General features: G+C 39.8%; 1 protein-coding gene across 3 annotated transcripts; it reads left to right on the forward strand.

The window, feature by feature from the left end:
• The first annotated feature begins 290 nt into the window (after window positions 1-290).
• LOC119176973 (uncharacterized) lies at window positions 291-13,398 on the forward strand. Of its 3 annotated transcripts, none has more exons than XM_075878337.1 (2): window positions 291-805; window positions 4,983-13,398. In XM_075878337.1, the coding sequence occupies exon 2, from the start codon at window positions 5,007-5,009 to the stop codon at window positions 5,448-5,450; it is 444 nt and encodes a 147-aa protein (XP_075734452.1). In that variant the 5' UTR covers window positions 291-805; window positions 4,983-5,006; the 3' UTR covers window positions 5,451-13,398. The 3 variants fall into 3 exon arrangements, with proteins under 3 accessions (XP_075734452.1, XP_075734453.1, XP_075734451.1); XM_075878338.1 differs by having other exon boundaries at window positions 293-720; XM_075878336.1 differs by having other exon boundaries at window positions 310-689.
• Window positions 13,399-16,732: the final 3,334 nt, after the last annotated feature.

A 16,732-nucleotide genomic window follows, 5' to 3' on the forward strand; every position in this document is an offset into this window, starting at 1 on the left:
ATGATTTAAGCGTGAAAGAATTTGATTGCATTTTATTTCATCCGTATCCCCTGCATCACCAAATAATAGATTATGAATGCTGTACCACTGAGTATAAGAAAAGTTTTGTCATTGTGCTTTCAATCTAGACTGCAAAAAAGAGGCAATATCGGTATATGTTTTACCTTTTTTTTTTAATTTCTAAAGCCGTCTCTCGGGCATAGTACTTTTTTTCGTACATGCGAAAATTAAGCGCCTGCTTTCTTTACGTTGGTAACGTCGCTGCCTTTTTGCACTTACGTAAGTACAATGCTGCTGTCGAAGTGAAGGCATGTACTTATACATGTCGTCACTTCGATAGCAGCATTATGACTCTGCAAGCTATCACAGGGAATAACCGCTTTCGGATCACATCCTAGAACGAAACAAGCGCGTCGTCTGCTCTCCGTCATCCAACGCGTGATTGGGCAGCTTTTTTTTGGTGACGTAACACTACTTCCGACACGATTTGTTGAGCAAGTGGGGTATGGCATCTCGGGGCATCTCTTTTCATCCTTCCTTTACGAACGTAGAAACATACGTTTGTTGATATTTCAGCTCGGCAACCATGTTTGTGTTGTTGCATAAATGTCGAAGATGTTCATTTTCCGTTAAAATAATCTAGTTGTGAAAAGATCTAACGTTTTGTAGCCTACTACGACAACACCAAGGTTTGTGTGCGTCATTTTCCCCCCCCAGTCGGTAAGGTATTTCAGTGCATGCGCATAAGTCTTCGTCTGTGCAGCTGCACCTGTTTCGTCTAAATGCACTGATATTCCTCCGCAGTGTGAGTGTTTTTAAACTAACGGGTAGTGTTATTTCTCAGAGGTCACGTTGATGTGATAAATATTATTTATTGACTTCCTCACGAGCAACTGCATACGCCTGAGACGCGTTGTTGTTACTAGCATGTTGCCCATTCGAGTAATCGCAACACAAACTTGACACAACACCGCTTGTGTTCGGTGGTTCTCAAATGGTTTTTGTCTTTCTGAAGGTGCTTCGCACTACTTGTGAAAAAAAAAAACGAAAAAAAAAAAACGGGTCTGCTTGTCTGCCAGTTCGCGTCGTTTCTTATTCGTGAGCGACATTGTTGTGCCTGAGCTGGTGATGGTCGCGTGCGTCGCTGTGCGGTCTTGCTCTTTCATCGCACTGTGTCACTTTGATAAGCGGAAGCATGGCGCGTGTGCTGTAGTACGTGCTTTTAAAGTTTTAGTAGATTCGCCTGTGTTTAATGCTGGAGATGACTTTATCCGTGACACTGATCAATTAGAATCGAACGTAGTGGCAAATCGGTGACGGCCATGTGTCGGCCAGCTGATCTGTCGTGACAGTGCTGCCGTTAACTATCGGATGACAACGTACAGTAATCACACATCTACAGTGCGCCTTTCAACCTCGTAACTGTGTAAATGCGTAGTATTTGCATAGCCCACCTGACGCTGGGCGCTTTTTTTTTTTTTATCTTAAAGTGCTGGTTTCACGGAAGAACGAATGTGAATTAGGAGACTGCCGAAAGCAATATCTAATATATATACTGCGGATATATGAATTTAATAGTTCGGTACCGATCGAGGATTTGTGTTCACGTAACTGCCAAATCAGCTAACGATATTGTGATATTTAAAAAAGAGGACGGCGTTTGAACTTGGTAAAAATAAATTAAAAAAGAACTGCATATGACGCTGAACTTTTTGTTCTTAGATATTATTGTGTTTTATGTACGGCGTTTTGAGTAAACACGAATTTGTTGTACGGGCTCGTAGCACATTATCATTATGGTGTTAAACATTAGTGGTGATCGGTGAGCGAAAGATATATCTTATGTTGGCCTATAAAAAGGCAGCAGAGGCACTACTTAAATACACTGTGCCATAAAGAATTTTTGTTGGTGCCTAAATATGCAGCCTTATCGAATTTAGTGGATTAGTGATTACGTGTTTTTACCTGTTTTTTTTTTTCATTTATAGCTGTACAGAAATTTAATCGTTTGGCACATTTAATAGGCAGTTTTCGATGGGGCCCCAAAGAAATTACGTCGAGGCCACTGCGCATGCGCAAAACCCAGATTGCGTTTGGGTTTTGGCTTGGGGACGCTATTTCTCAAATCGGGAGCCTTAAAGCCTGCCCCAAAAGTTTTGCGTCGGATAAACGTGACGGCACCTATTGAAGTGACAGTTGTTGTCCAGTACTGAGTGCACAAAGCGTTGCAGACCCTATTTGAAAACTCTTCGCTCCTACTTGACCCAAAGCATGCATACTTTGGGCCCCAAGCTTTTGGTGCCCCTATTCGAAAACTCCCTATTATTCTTAGAACAGGATAGCTCAAACAGCCTAAGTTATAGGCATAATGATTTCAAGTGCTAGGTCAAGTTTTTACTAAATTGCAGTAATTATGTTTTTAAAGCAGTTACTTTATGCATATACTGGGACTTATGAGTTGCATTCTGCTTGACAAACAGTAGTACAATCAATCCCTGTCAAGCAAGTTCCAGGGAAAATGCCAGCTTCAAGTGGGCTCATTCACGAGTAAAAATGCAGTGTTACATTTCTTTTTTCAACAAAATGCCATGATATGCATGCTAGCATGTGAAGACCCATTTCACTACACCCTTTGTGAATGAACACATTAAAGGGGCCCTGCAACATTTTTTTAGCATGGTCAGAAAACGCTGCCGATCGGCAGTAGAGGGCCCCGACAACACGCGATTGAAATATTATAGCACAGCACGCAGCTTGGAATTCCTAATAAATTATTAAAGTGAGCTAAAATTGCTTTCTCTTCTCTCGACAAATGACAGAAGCAGCTCAAAAATCACATGTAGCAAACCCATCTATCAGCCATTAGCTGATTTGAGCATGGCGCGCTTGGTCGTTACAAAGATCACCGTGGAAGGCCGCGACTTGTCCACGGGTGCGTGCGTGATCACACTGAAAAAGCCAGGTATTTGAAGAAAAAGAAAGAAAGAATTGCTCTAGGTCACAAGCCATGGGTGACGTATTCTCTTTGCCCCTGTCATCCTTTCCTGCTTAGCTTCCAGCACTAACAACGGGACAAGAGAAGAGAGAATGCAATTGGAGCATGCAACACATTTTTGTAACTCCACTTGCTCTGGACGGATTCCTAAAATTTATGTGGTGGTTGAATTCGTAAGGAAATAAGCTCTTCCAGTGATTCATTCTATGGTTACTTGAAAAAGTGCTTCAGGGCCCCTTTAAAATTGGGGTCATCCTGGGAATTCGTTTCATGCCCCATTAACTTATCAGTTACATGTTCTAAATTGAATATGTGCTAGAAAATCAATACTTAAGATAGTTAGACAAGTTCATTTATCTAATATATATATTGATTTTTGTGCTAGTGCAACGATTTCTTGCATAATTTAGCCCAAGAGCTATAATTATGTTAATTGTTAATGCTGTATTTAGAATTTTCATATAGCTTTACAGAAATCTCTGTTCTTACACAGACAGCATGGCACTTCCTCCAGTTATAGGTTTTGTGCCCTGAAGGAAGTAGTTTTTAAATCCTGATGGCATATGTGACTGCTGTCTAAAAAGTAATTGCTGCTGTAATAAAATAGGTAATGTTTTATGCATATGCAGATTGTCAATTCAAGCTTCAAAGCATAAACATGTATTTGAACTATACTTGTGCTGGAGCTTTTTGTTACATGCTCCCTGAAGAAACGATAATTTACAGGCAATTGCTTTTTGGGAGGATGAACCTTGCTGAAGTACAAACAAAACGAGTTGAACATGTGCATATGACTAACAAAAGAAAAATATAAATATGAGGGTACTCTCTGTAGTGAATTATACAATGGCAAACAGACATAGTTACATGACATCACTGCGTGTTTGTGATGAAAATGTTTGATGTTTAATGGCATGAAGGCCAACACTGGCCAAAGAGTTCTTTGCAAGTACTAAAATTACGACATTTGAACACTTCAATTTTGTTGAAGGTTCCACAATCCCGAAGTCACATATTTTTGGTGTTCCTATAGCAAGGTACTTCTATTTGGACTAGCACTGCTCTCTGGTACCCATTTCAACTTGGGGCAATGTTCGACTCACGGTAGCGTTATGTTAAAATAACTTTCCTGGATTGGTGGTGTCACCTTAGACATTCTAAGAAAGCAAGAAGTTGTCGTATGAGCAATATATGACATTTCTCTGTCGCACTTTGTGTTTTGTCCACATTGCGCCTCACTTTGATTTAGTAACCAGCCCTTACCCGCCATCGTGGTCTAGCAGCTACGATGCTCAATTGCAGACCTGAAGGTGGCGGTGTCGAATCCTGGTCGCGGCAGCAGCATTTTAAGGGAGGTGAAATGGTAGGGGCCCATTCACTTAGATTTAGGTGCACATTAAAGAACACCAGATGGTCAGAATTTCTGGATTCCTCCACTAGGGTGTCCCTCATAACCATATTGTGGTTTTGAGGTGTGAAACCCTAACAGTCATTTGTAACCAGCCCTTGTATCTATGCAGGCAGTGACATCATAGTCAGTAGCACATTCCTCTCACTGTATTGGTTAATCTTCTGTACAATATGTGGATAAACTCAATACAGCAGTATGTTTCAAGCTTATCATTGGCAAGTTTTACACTGTGGCAAGAACAATTTCTTGTTGTTGCTTTAGTTGTAGTAAGTAGTTGTTTATTTGGGGAAATATATATGCAAAAAACAGGGAATGAAAAGGAAGTTTTGGTGTTTGCTGCACTGCAACTGTCTAGCATGAGCAGCTGACATCTAAATGGCCGTGTGGGAGGAGGATAGTGAAAGAAAAGGAGAAAATCGAGGCAGCAATTTACATTTTTTGTAGGGAAGTGATGAGCATATTATTGTCATAGTATTATCAACACAGACATCATGACAAACTTTTAACAGTCAAACTGGAAAATGATGCCCTTTTTCTTTGTCATTTCTTTTTCTAAGATGCTGTTGCTGTTTACAGGTTATACACTTGCGGAGCTGTGGCATGGCTTGGCACAAGTGTGGTGCATGTGGAAAGCGCTTTGCTTTTCTCAAGAGCTTGGAGGAACACCAGCGCACACACTCCACAGGCAGCCCTCCTACTGAGGCCTTTGAGTGTGAACTGTGCGCACTCAAATTCAGCCTGCTTTCCGAATACCGGACCCACACCAGCCAGCATCACTGTGGCCAAACATCACCAGATGGCTGCACAGCTGGAGATCGGTCATATGCACTTGATGAGGATGACACGGATGGCCAATACTCAGAAACACCACTGAAAGGTTTTGAATGCGAGGGATGCACCAAGAAGTTTGCCACAGCATTTTCGCGTGAGCGGCACTATCAGCGCAAGCATGCCACCACACCATGTTCGCAGGAGCGACGCCGCTACCACATCAAAGACTACAAGGTTGGCCGTAGCCTTGTCATTGCAAGAACAGTACGGTAGCATGGTTGGCTCGTGCTGCATCACTTCAAGTGTCGTAATAGAAACAGTCGTATTCCAACAGTGTGTCATAAGTAAGCAAAATGTGAAAGAAAATGGGACATTGATTTTGTGAGTTGGCAGAGTATATGATGGAAAAGCTCAATTTTTTAGGCATATTTTCATTACTATTTTGTCAGCTTCCAAAGTTGCTAAGAAATTCAACTTGTTTGTGATGACAGTAAGCACATCCATTTAAGGAAAGCACCTTCTTATAAACCCTGTGAAGTTTGCAGTCTTTATGAAGAATTTGCTGGCCAGGCCACTATGTGTGGGATCAGAAAGAACTGTTTGTGTAATGTAATGCTGTTCCTGCAGCATTCCTGGAGCCGGAGAGCTCGAAGGGGCAAAAAAGGACAATGCGAACTTTTGCAATGCTTTAGAGCATTTGAGAGTGCCAGTATGTGACTTGGCTTACTTTGGCTACCATTGTAGTCATATGGTAACGACCCTGCACACTTGTGACAGGGGAGTACATTGGACCATCCTGCAGCTGTTGCTTGTGATGTGGAGCTCATACTGGTGTTACTGCATGGTTTATTATTACATACTTGGTGTTTGTTTGTCATGCATTTCAGCTTGCAAGTTTGTTTATTAATTGTGTCAATACTTCGAAGCAAGCAGCTTTTTTAAAGTACCACAGGAAATAATTGTCACACATGCATATAAGTGTCCAGGCCACATTAAGAATTAATTACTGTAAATGACATTGTTTTTTTTCCTATTTTGTGACTGTTAATAGTTGTGTGTTTCATTGCTTGGCTGTATTGCACCAATGCCATATTTTTTTCTCTGCTGCTTTGTATTCGTGTGAAAAGAAAAGTGGCACTGAGAAAGCTGTGTATAGCAATTGGCAAAACATATAGGCTGAACAAATTTTGTTGTCTTTGCTTTTGAAGTTCACATTCTGAATAGTTGTGGGAATGCACTTCAGTCTTTGTGCGCCTTGGTTGTACAATATGCATGTTCCATAATTCTTGTATCCTTATTCGTTGTGCCTGTATGACTCATACAAAAGCAATGTACAAGGCAGTACGTTTCTGAGAAGTGTTCTAGGTTCTTCTCAGCTATATCTTAGAGTGCATGTATGTGCACTTGAGTCTTTGCCAGCACGCACTCAGGTAAAGGGGCATGAAAGAGCAGTGGTAGATCACATGCTTTTTTTTTGTTATTAACTGTTGCCCAAGAAAAGAATGAGGTCCAGGTCTGCAAGCACAAGAGACATCATTAATGATATGTAGGGTTTAACGTCCCAAAACCACAAAATGACTATGAGAGACGCAATAGTGGAAGGCTCCGGCAATTTCGACTACCTGGGGTTCTTTAATGAGCACCCAAATCTGAGCACACAGGCCTAGAGCATTTTCGCCTCTATCGGAAATGCAGCCGCCGCAGCCGGAATTCAATCGCGCGACCTGCGAGTCAGCAGCCAATTAGTCCACGCGTCACTTCAAGCTTATCTGAAACCATGAATGTTTGAATGGATCTTTCAAAAGCTGTTAAAGAAAGGAGAGATTTTAACACTGTGGTCATGGCTTTAAATGTTTTAAACGTGGTTAAATTGAAAATTAATTCTAGAGTTCTCCATGCCAAAAGCATGATCCTATTGTGAGGCACACTATATTGCCATCAGGAAATGTGAGGCACTTTAGCCATCAGGATCTATTCAACATACTCTTATTTCTAAAGTATACAAGCATTTTTGCACCTTAACCCCTGCTGTGGACGATATTGAATCCCCCCAACGTCAATCTCAACAGAACAGTGTCATAGCTGCTAAACTGTTGCAGCTGTCCGCCTCGGTGGAACAGTGGTTACGGCACTCGACTGCTGAACTGAAGTTCACAGGATTGACCCTGGCCGTGTTGGTTGCATTTTGATGGCGGTGGAATGGTAGAGGCTCGTTTACTGTAGGATGTCAGTGCACATTACAAAGTACCACATGGTCAAAATGTCAATATCCTTTCAGAAGAGCGTCTCTCATAATCATACTGTGGTTTTGGGGTGTAAAACCCAAGTTGTTATTGTTATTATTATTATTGCTGGTAACGCACATGATTGCATTTAGTAACTGGTTTCTACTGAAGCTGGAGCTTGTGTAAAGTCAGATTGGTTCAAAGCAAAGTTGGATATTTGTGTTGGAAATATATTATTTCCTTTCGTGCAGCAAGTTGCCACTCAAAAGATTCACTTAGCTCTTATGCTACAGCACGTAAAGTGTTATGTTAGACGTATAAGAAGACCAAAATTTAACATTTCTGAATGTTATTGGAAAAGGCATCATTATTGCTAGAAAAGTTGACTTGGTGCAAATGAGACATGCATTAACGCACATTATAGCCATCATCATCAACAGCCTGACTATGCCCTCTGAAGGGCAGAGGCTTCTTCTATGTTCCGCCAATTAACCCAATCCTGTGCTTTCTGCTCCCACGTTATTGCCACATTCTAGCCACTGTAATATATATTGATAGTTGGCAAGTAGTCATTATAATATGCATTCACTGCAGCTACATTGTCAGAATATGACTTACAATAATTGAATAAAACAGCATGTACCGCACCTTTCAGTTCAACATTGCAGTAAACATTCATGATAGAAGCAACCCACATCATGGGACAGGCTACTATCCTAATAAGTTGCAGAAAATAAATTTCATTTGAAATGGCCTCTTTTGATAAAGCCAGCTATGCCTGGCTTTAAGTAGCTAGTTTGTGTACTGAAAGCATATAAAGTATCAAATGTGACATGACAAGTATAAAACGTTTTTTTTTCTCCTTTTTGCAATCATGAGGTTATTGTACCATGTCCAATTAGTATAAGTGACACATTTTAGGTTTTAGTTTTTTTATCTTACAGTAACCGATTTACAGATAGTAAGTACATCTTATTGGCTTTCGCTAGTTGGAATCAGTGTTTCTTTTCCTGAAGTGGAGCGTCTGGATAGTGTGAACAAATATTACTTGAAAAAGAACCTGCTTAATCATTTTGTTCATAAGTCCAGCCAGTGTGTGGTTGTCAAACTTTGGGTCAAGTGTTCCTTTGCAGCTCTGTACATAAATGTTGCCAGGTTTACCAATTACTTCACTCTTTTTCCTAATTATCTAATGGCAGCTGCCCATTATATTATGAAGCAGCCTATATGCTCAGCATAATATAAGCCTTGTGCTACAGGTGAACAAATTTTGCACAAAAGACTTAAGTAAAAAATGTATGTAGCATGGTCTTAATAATTTAAACTCAAATTTTTGAGTAGCCAATTAGGAAACTGCTAGCACAAGTTCATGAAAACGTATTTAAAGGAATAGACGGATGTGGCTCCGTAGCTATTGTTGCAAACTGATGCAAACAGTGAAATAATAATGTGACGATAGAACTTGGCTTGGAATTGCTTGTTAATTGTGATTCTAAGTAGTCTGAACAAAACTTCATTTATTTATCAATGTTAATTTGCCAGAAAGTCATTTATAGCTACATTACTCATTACACATACATTACTTGTTGAATCGCTAATTACGTGATAATTTCTCCTGTTGGCACCATTGTTTTTCAGGTATATCTTGGAGGCAGCAGTGTGATAAATCTAAGAAGACATAAGTAAGGCAGTGGATGTGAGTGGTAAACTGTACTTTAATCAAATGCTTTGCAGCTTTCAACACTGCTATGCCATGGTCTTTGAGTGTTGCACTTGTCTTTTTCTAATGCACACAGTTTTGGTAACCTGTTTTTCATAATTAGACATTTGTTTTTTATTTATTTAATCTTTTTGCGTGTTTATGCATTGTCGAGGCTGAATTTAATGGTTCACAAACAAAACATAACTGTAGTGGCCGGGCAAAGTGGTGGCAAAAATGTGGGAAAGTAGCAAGTTTTCTGTGCTTTTCTTTAATAGCTAATGTGTTTTAATTTGAGCAAGCACTCAAATATGTACCCAGTTTTAAACTTTTATTTGTGCAATGCTCTTTTGTCCTGCATTTTTTTTTATATATCACATGACCTGGATGCTCCTAAATGTGAGGCAGCTTGTTGCATAGTATTTTATATGTTGCAGTTCTGAGTATATGGTATTGATATGTAGCATTCTTTGTCCAGTTGGCTAGAGTTCCAAAGGTAATTCTTGATTTGTATGTTGTTTCATGTGACAAAAAACGTGCAACATCATTCATGTCGGAGCTTGAACAATGCTTGAACCTTCTCACATTTAAAAGAAAGAATGTGCATTTTGGCATTGGCACATTGTGAGCAAGTGACCATGTGTTTAATAGTCCAGCATTTTATCCTTAGGCCACAAGGCAGTGGTTTAAAGGATGAATAAATTTGAACAAAGTTCACAGAAGGGGAGTAGGAGGTGACACATAGGAGAGACAAATTGCACAGTTTGGTCATGGTCTAACCGGGGGACCTTGTGCTTACCAGCCAAGAGTGTCTAGATTGTATAATTATGTATGATTACTTTAGTTATGGTAATCTCAAGTAAGGAGGAAACGTAGGTCACTCTGAAGTCTGTTTAAAGCAATGTAGATGCCTCTCTGAAAGTACAAGATTTTCCAAGCGTCAGACCAGATAAATTATGCGCCACACTACTTGCTGGAAAAGGTAAAGGAAGAGGTACTCAAGTTTGTGAAAGATTTGTTAGCACTGTGGTATAAAAATTTGTGCTCTTGTGCATAATGGCATACAAGTTTGTGAATTCCAAAATTAAAGTACTTCAGGATTTAATTTACATGCTCTTGAATAGTGTCGCAAGGAGCCATCTACATGTATTTTAATGCATCTGTAATTTATCATATAATGCTTTTCAGCTGTTCACACTAGTTGTGTGCTTTGTCAGTATTGAAGTCATGGCTCGCATGCATTTACATGGTGCCACATGGAACACACCGTTCAGCAGTTGCTGTCTGATGAAGCCACCACAGGGTCTACCTATGCATTCCTTTCAACTCTTTGTGGAACATTCTTTTTTTGGAAGTTGGAGTAAATAAATGATAGCTTTTAAGTTGGGACATTTCAAAATCTTGTTAGGGCCTGTAGTTCTTACTTATTAAATCAAAGTTGGCAAGATTTTATGATGTATAGTACTTTTGAGAAACCATTGCCCAGTTTAAGGGAACACTGAAGCAAGTGAGAAACAGTCGACTCACGAATTGAGACAAGATCCTTGTTCATTATTGTTTTGCTAAAAGTGCTTCTGATTTAACTTTTGCACTATCTTTTTGATTATTACTATTATTTTTTCATAAAATGAAAAATCATATGATAGATTGTGGCGGCACCATGCAATTCTGGCACCTTCTTCATGCAACATTGTAGGTTTTGACAGTGTTTTGTCGACACTAGTTAACTATTTATGTATTTAAGAAACACTTATATTGACCTTTAAATAACTAAAAACACTTTTTGTTTCCTTTTGGGAACATTTTCTGTATAAAGTTGTTTCGGATATACCATGAGTCTGTGGCATCATAAGAGCATTGGAACTGTGAATCACGCACAAACTTTGAAAAATTAGAGCTTGATTCTTGCCTCCCTTTTTGGGGTTATAATCAACTTCAAGAAAAAAAAAATGATTGGCATTAACTGAGGTGGATGAGTTGGTTCATACTTGTAAATAAACAGGAAGCCAACAAAGATGTATACACGAAGAAAGAAGTGGGTGGAGTGCATGCTGTTGTAATGAAGTCAAGCCTAGTTATTTATTCAGTGCTGTTCTTGCACACACCTTCTCTTCTGTGTGTATCTTTTTCTATGGTGTCCCGTTGTCTTACAAGCACTGTATTTGTTGTTGTTTCAAAGATCTTACTCATTAATGGCACCTTAGTGACGTTTACCTCAGCACATGCCTAAATAAGAGATGCACAAATGTAGTTTTGCTTAGTTGCTGTAGTTATGACATAATTTTCCTGGGCTGCTAATTTCCCAAGGATCTGCATGGAAAGAAAACTGAGTAAACTAATGCTGGCTTGTCATGGCAAGTGTAAAAACAAAGGTGCATTTAAAAATGTGGCAACGTATGTGCATGTTGAGGCTGAAATGCTAAGCTGTCATTATAAAAAGAACGACAGCAAAAAGATCGAAGCTTTCCATTAAAAAAATCCGTAGATGGGGGTCGTGTGCTTGAGCCAATGTTTTGATAAGTGGACTTGTCTTCTTCAAGGCCTGAACAAGACAAGTCCACTTGTTGAAACGTCGGCTCAAGCACACGACCCCTATTTATGGATTTTTTCATTACTAGCTGACATAAGAGGGGTGGGGATAAATGGTTGGGTGTCTGTTTCCCCTGGGAACCTGGCATGAACGAATAATTGGCATACCAGTGCACAAAGAAGTTGTGTTTATGTGAATAATGTTATTGATCGAAATGCTAGCCTTATGCGCTGCATCATTCTAATATTGAAGTATGCAATTATGTTTCTTCATTGTGAATATGTGTGGCTGCTGTTTTTATGGATGACTTAACATGCTTTAAATTGGCAAATTTTACATAGCAGCTGTGATATTACGCATAACTGTGTTTTTTTTAATTCTACCAGTCTTTCTCAGTTTTGTTTGCCATCGTAATGTCGCAGTTTGATACTTGAAACAAGATGAAAGGGTCAGAAGTTATTGGCTGGTTAGAAGAGTCAATGGACTTCTTCTTCAAAGATAAAGATACCTCACGGTCGCTATTGTAAATTAAAGAGTGATCATGTTATATGAAAAAACGTAACTTGTAAGATTTATTTCTGTTGCTCACAATTGTCATAAACTACAAATTTGTCGTTCATTATTGGCAGGAAAATTGGGGTGCATTTGCTTATGTATCATTTGTGACATATGTACAGAATAATTTTGCTACTACGCAAAATAGCTTGGTATTATATATCAAAAGTACTATGCCCTAATTTACAGGTTTATTTCTGCTTACTTGCAAAGTTACAATTGTGATTTATTACATTATTCATTGTATACTTCTTGAACTTTGGCTTCTTGACGAGTTGCTGTGTAGCAGGGGCATACAGGTTTGTCATTATGCTGATTTTTGACTATTTCTAAATCGAAAGAAATTGCACTCATGGAAATTTTTCTTTTTTATGTTGCCACCTTATGCTTAACTTCTGCAGCAAGTAAAAATGTGTGCTATTGTAGTAGTACTGCATTTACTCAAATGTAATGCTTTTTTTTGTTTTCAGATTTTTGCTACCTAACTTGGTCCTTGCATTGCAGTCTAACTGCAATGCCACTGTTTTATTCTTCCTAGACACAATTAAAAGTCGCCCCTTCTGTTACAATGGTTGTCACATTACAATCGAGTGAACATGGTAATAGTATCTGGAAAGCACGTATAGCTTTAAATAATTTAGATTGTGACATTGTGTAGTAATATATGTTGTTATCGAAAATATACCACTATTTTGCCCTACCTAAAAGCCATCTCTCAGACATCTTCAAACAAAGTAAAGTATGGTTTGAAATTGTATACGTACAAGTTTATCTATGCACAGTTGGCATCTATCCAGTCATGCAGACTACTTTATTGAGCAGTTTTATGTTTTCTTTCAAAGAATGCATTATAGAGAGCTATAAATTTGTCGGAAGTGAAATTATTCTCTTGTTTGTATTTGGTTGCTCATAATTCAGAACATTTCTTGAACAAATTTTTTCCTTTTAGGTCCTGTACATATCTAAAATTTCTTTTTATTGCAAGAAACAAAGCACTCCAACAAAAACTTTCAGTTATATTTACAAAGGTGCCTTTTGCAGTTGCTGTTATTGAATATTTAATATTTGAACTTATCAACAGAAGTGTAATGTAATTACCTTGTACAAATGTAAATAATTCATTTCGGCTGGTCGTAGTTGTCTTACACTGCTGTCACGCTTTCAACGCACATGTATATAAGCTGACATTACCAATAAACAACTGATAATCAACACTGTGTGTAAGAAGTGTACATTTATTAGATTTATGTTTTGAAATTCGGGATTAAATAAAATAATCTGCCTACTTTATCTCTATCATGCATGCAAATATATTAAATATTGGGTATTGTAAAGTACTAGGTCTGGAAAAAAAAAGAAGAGGTCTCAAGTTTTATTCCTAGCCACCGAATGCTTTATATTGTCAACTTTACTCCACCACATTTAATCAAGGTCCTCAAAATGTCCGTATGCACTAAAACATGTTGCACATGATGCTGGCCAGTGCAGCCAGGATGTACACCTTCATTAGGGTTATAAAGAATGGGCATGCATACATGGTCGTCAAATAATAATAGTACAGAAAGCATGACTGATGATAGTCAATTTAAGCAGTGTAGCAACCGCCACTGCCTTCTTGATCTGTGATGTTACGAATACTAGCAGTGAAAGGCAAGGAGGATGAGGACCTTACAAAAATTGGAATGAGTTATAACTGGATGTTTAGTATGGCCTATAGGGCAACAGTTCCATTTAGGGATAAATGTAGAAGGGGAGGCCGTGTCACTTGCTCCACAGCAAGTGGTGACATTTGCCTTCAAGTGCAGGATGATTTCTAGAGTGCGCAGTGACGAGAAGTGCTCCTCTTCTGCCTACCTGTCTTACATCACTATCATTAGGCCCCTGCTGGCAACATGTACCTCTAATGTGCGGCAGTCTCTCTCAGTGCCACCATTGCATACGTCAACATGATGGTGTCAACATCATCTCCAGGAGCAGGTGCATCTCTCGGTAGCACTTACAGAGTTCCACATAATGATATGGCTTATATGGTGGAGTTTCTGCTAAGCAGTGCCCAGTGTTGCGACCGGGGTCCGCAGGCACTGGAGGTCCGGGATGAAGTTGTCGAGGCAGGAGGAAGAGAGACTCGAAGAGGGTTTATTTACATTATGTACATAGTGAGCTCTCGTACATGACGAGCTCTTTCTTACATGGCGAGCTTTCGAATCTGGCGTTCCACTACATGGCGCTCCCTCGAATGAGCCAGGTGGCTAATTATAAAGGGTATGTTCTCCCCAGATCCCTACATCAGGAAACGCGTGCATAGGTTACACACAACTGGTGAGGGGGACGAGCATACACAGCCCACGTGAACGTCCAATATTGAGGCGTGATCACTGCTTTCCAAGGTGGCGCCAGCGGGGCTCTTCGTCGTGTGTGTGCCGCTGGTCGAAGGGTCCCAAGCTCAAAACAGCATACTTCAAAGGGTCCGCCGAACTGCTCGTTTAATTAGCAGGGCGATTTGCGGCAGCCGCCGCGGTCTTTTCAAAGGAAGATGCTGCATTTTTTGTCCTCTCTCGAACGGCTTACGGCGCCGTGGTGACACGACGTCTCACCCTCCGGCTAGGAGTGACAATGCCTGGCGGTCATAGGCAGCCGGCCGGTTGGCTACTTGTTTCAAGATACAAAGAGCGCCGCTAGTTCGTCAGCTCGGGCGCCAGTCACAACACCAGTGCTACAGTAAGAGCTCATTAATTCGAACTCGAAGGGGGACTATAACAATGTTCAAATTAAGTATAGTTTAGTGGGCCGGTGTTAGAATGAACTGACCTTGCACCACACTGTGCAGGGAGAACACAAAAAAGGCACCTCTGAACTCGTTATTGCAAATTAAGCACTGCTACACATTGTTGCAGGTGATCTCGTAAATTAGGTTGAAGGAGCTCTCAAAAGTGAATAAAAATTAAGTGATCAGTCGGTCATATCTGCCAGAAAGATGCATCTAAATGCACTCCTGTGAGCAGTGAGCCTTAATGTCGAAATATATAGTGCTATTTATACTCCAAAACATGATTGTTTATGTGGCACTATTAACACAATCAAAATTAAGACCCTATTTGCAGCTCATCCAAGAGCTCCTTCGCAGCATTTAAATTCTCATCTGTTGAGAAATACTGCTGTTGGTTTTGAATATTTTGTAAATTTGGTCTGCTTTGGTTTTGAAAGACACTATGATCACTCGAGGCCAACTTCTGCTAGGAGCAAAGAAAACCGGAGGCTCCCATTACGAATTAGCCATTGTGGGTACTGACACGTTCGATTTATCTGGAGTTTTCCTCTATAAAAATATATAGAGCTGTGCTGGGACAAGGGTGTCAGTTTGAATTAACTGTAAGTTTGAATTAACCGAGCTTGAACTAATAATATCTGGGAATGAAGGAAATAAGTATTCATTTAAGGGCTCATTTTGTTTGTTGGACACAATAAGGACTTACAATGATGCCAAAGAATGTATAGTGGATATTATTAGAAGTAACTGGAATGTATATGTGAAGAAAGAAAAGTGGACAAAAAGATAACTTGCCGTGGGCACGGAGTGAATCTGCAAGCTTCGTATAATGAGTCCGATGCTCTACCAACTGAGCTACCAGAGCGGCTATCATGGCAGCAGTTAGTAGAGCTTGGGACAAGTTCTTTGAAGTTCACATGTTCAATTCCTGTCCAGGGCAAGTCATTTTTCGTACACTTTTCTTTCTTCACATATACATTACAATAACTTCTAATAACATCCACTATACTTTCCTTGGCATTATTGCATGTTCTCATTAATATTGTGCCTAACGAAGAAAACCAGCCCTTAAATGCACACTTCTTTCATACACAGCGAGGGTATCATCCTCACAAACCTGATGCCTTCAGGCAGTATACGAAGGATTATTAGTCAACTGCCAGCGCGTATTAAGATTATGTGCTACGTGACGAAAAAGCTTCCCACACTTGCCGTCATGATCATGGTGGCGCTGACCATAGGTTGGCGAACAAAAGTGGACCTTACTATAACTCACTCAAAAAATATATGTTGCACTTTGGACTCACTCGGACACGGGCTCACCACAATTTTTCTCTGAGCCGGACTCAAGCTTTCGAAAATAAAGGCTCATTTCTTTGTTGGATACAACCTTAATGAAACCAGCAGATAATGTGTGATGATGTAGATGTGGAAAAAACACAGTGGATGAAAAGACAACTCACCGCTGGCAGGGACTGAACCTGCACTTGCACATATATATATATATATATATATATATATATATATATATATATATATATATATATATATTGTCACGGCTAAAGGCCGGGAAAGAAGACAGAGGACGATGAAGTGATGTGCGTGGACAGCACCCACGATTCCTCCGAGGAAAAAGAAGTCGAAGCGGCTGCTCTTTTGTTCTGTTAATACAGACCTCGTTTTTTCTGGTCGCACCGTCGTCCTGTATTCTGTTATTTTCACCTAGCGACATTGGTGGAGGTGCTGGACTTCTCCAACTGATGCTTGGGACAACTCCGC

The sequence above is a fragment of the Rhipicephalus microplus genome, chromosome X (genome assembly GCF_043290135.1).
Source record: "Rhipicephalus microplus isolate Deutch F79 chromosome X, USDA_Rmic, whole genome shotgun sequence".
NCBI lineage: Eukaryota > Metazoa > Arthropoda > Arachnida > Ixodida > Ixodidae > Rhipicephalus > Rhipicephalus microplus.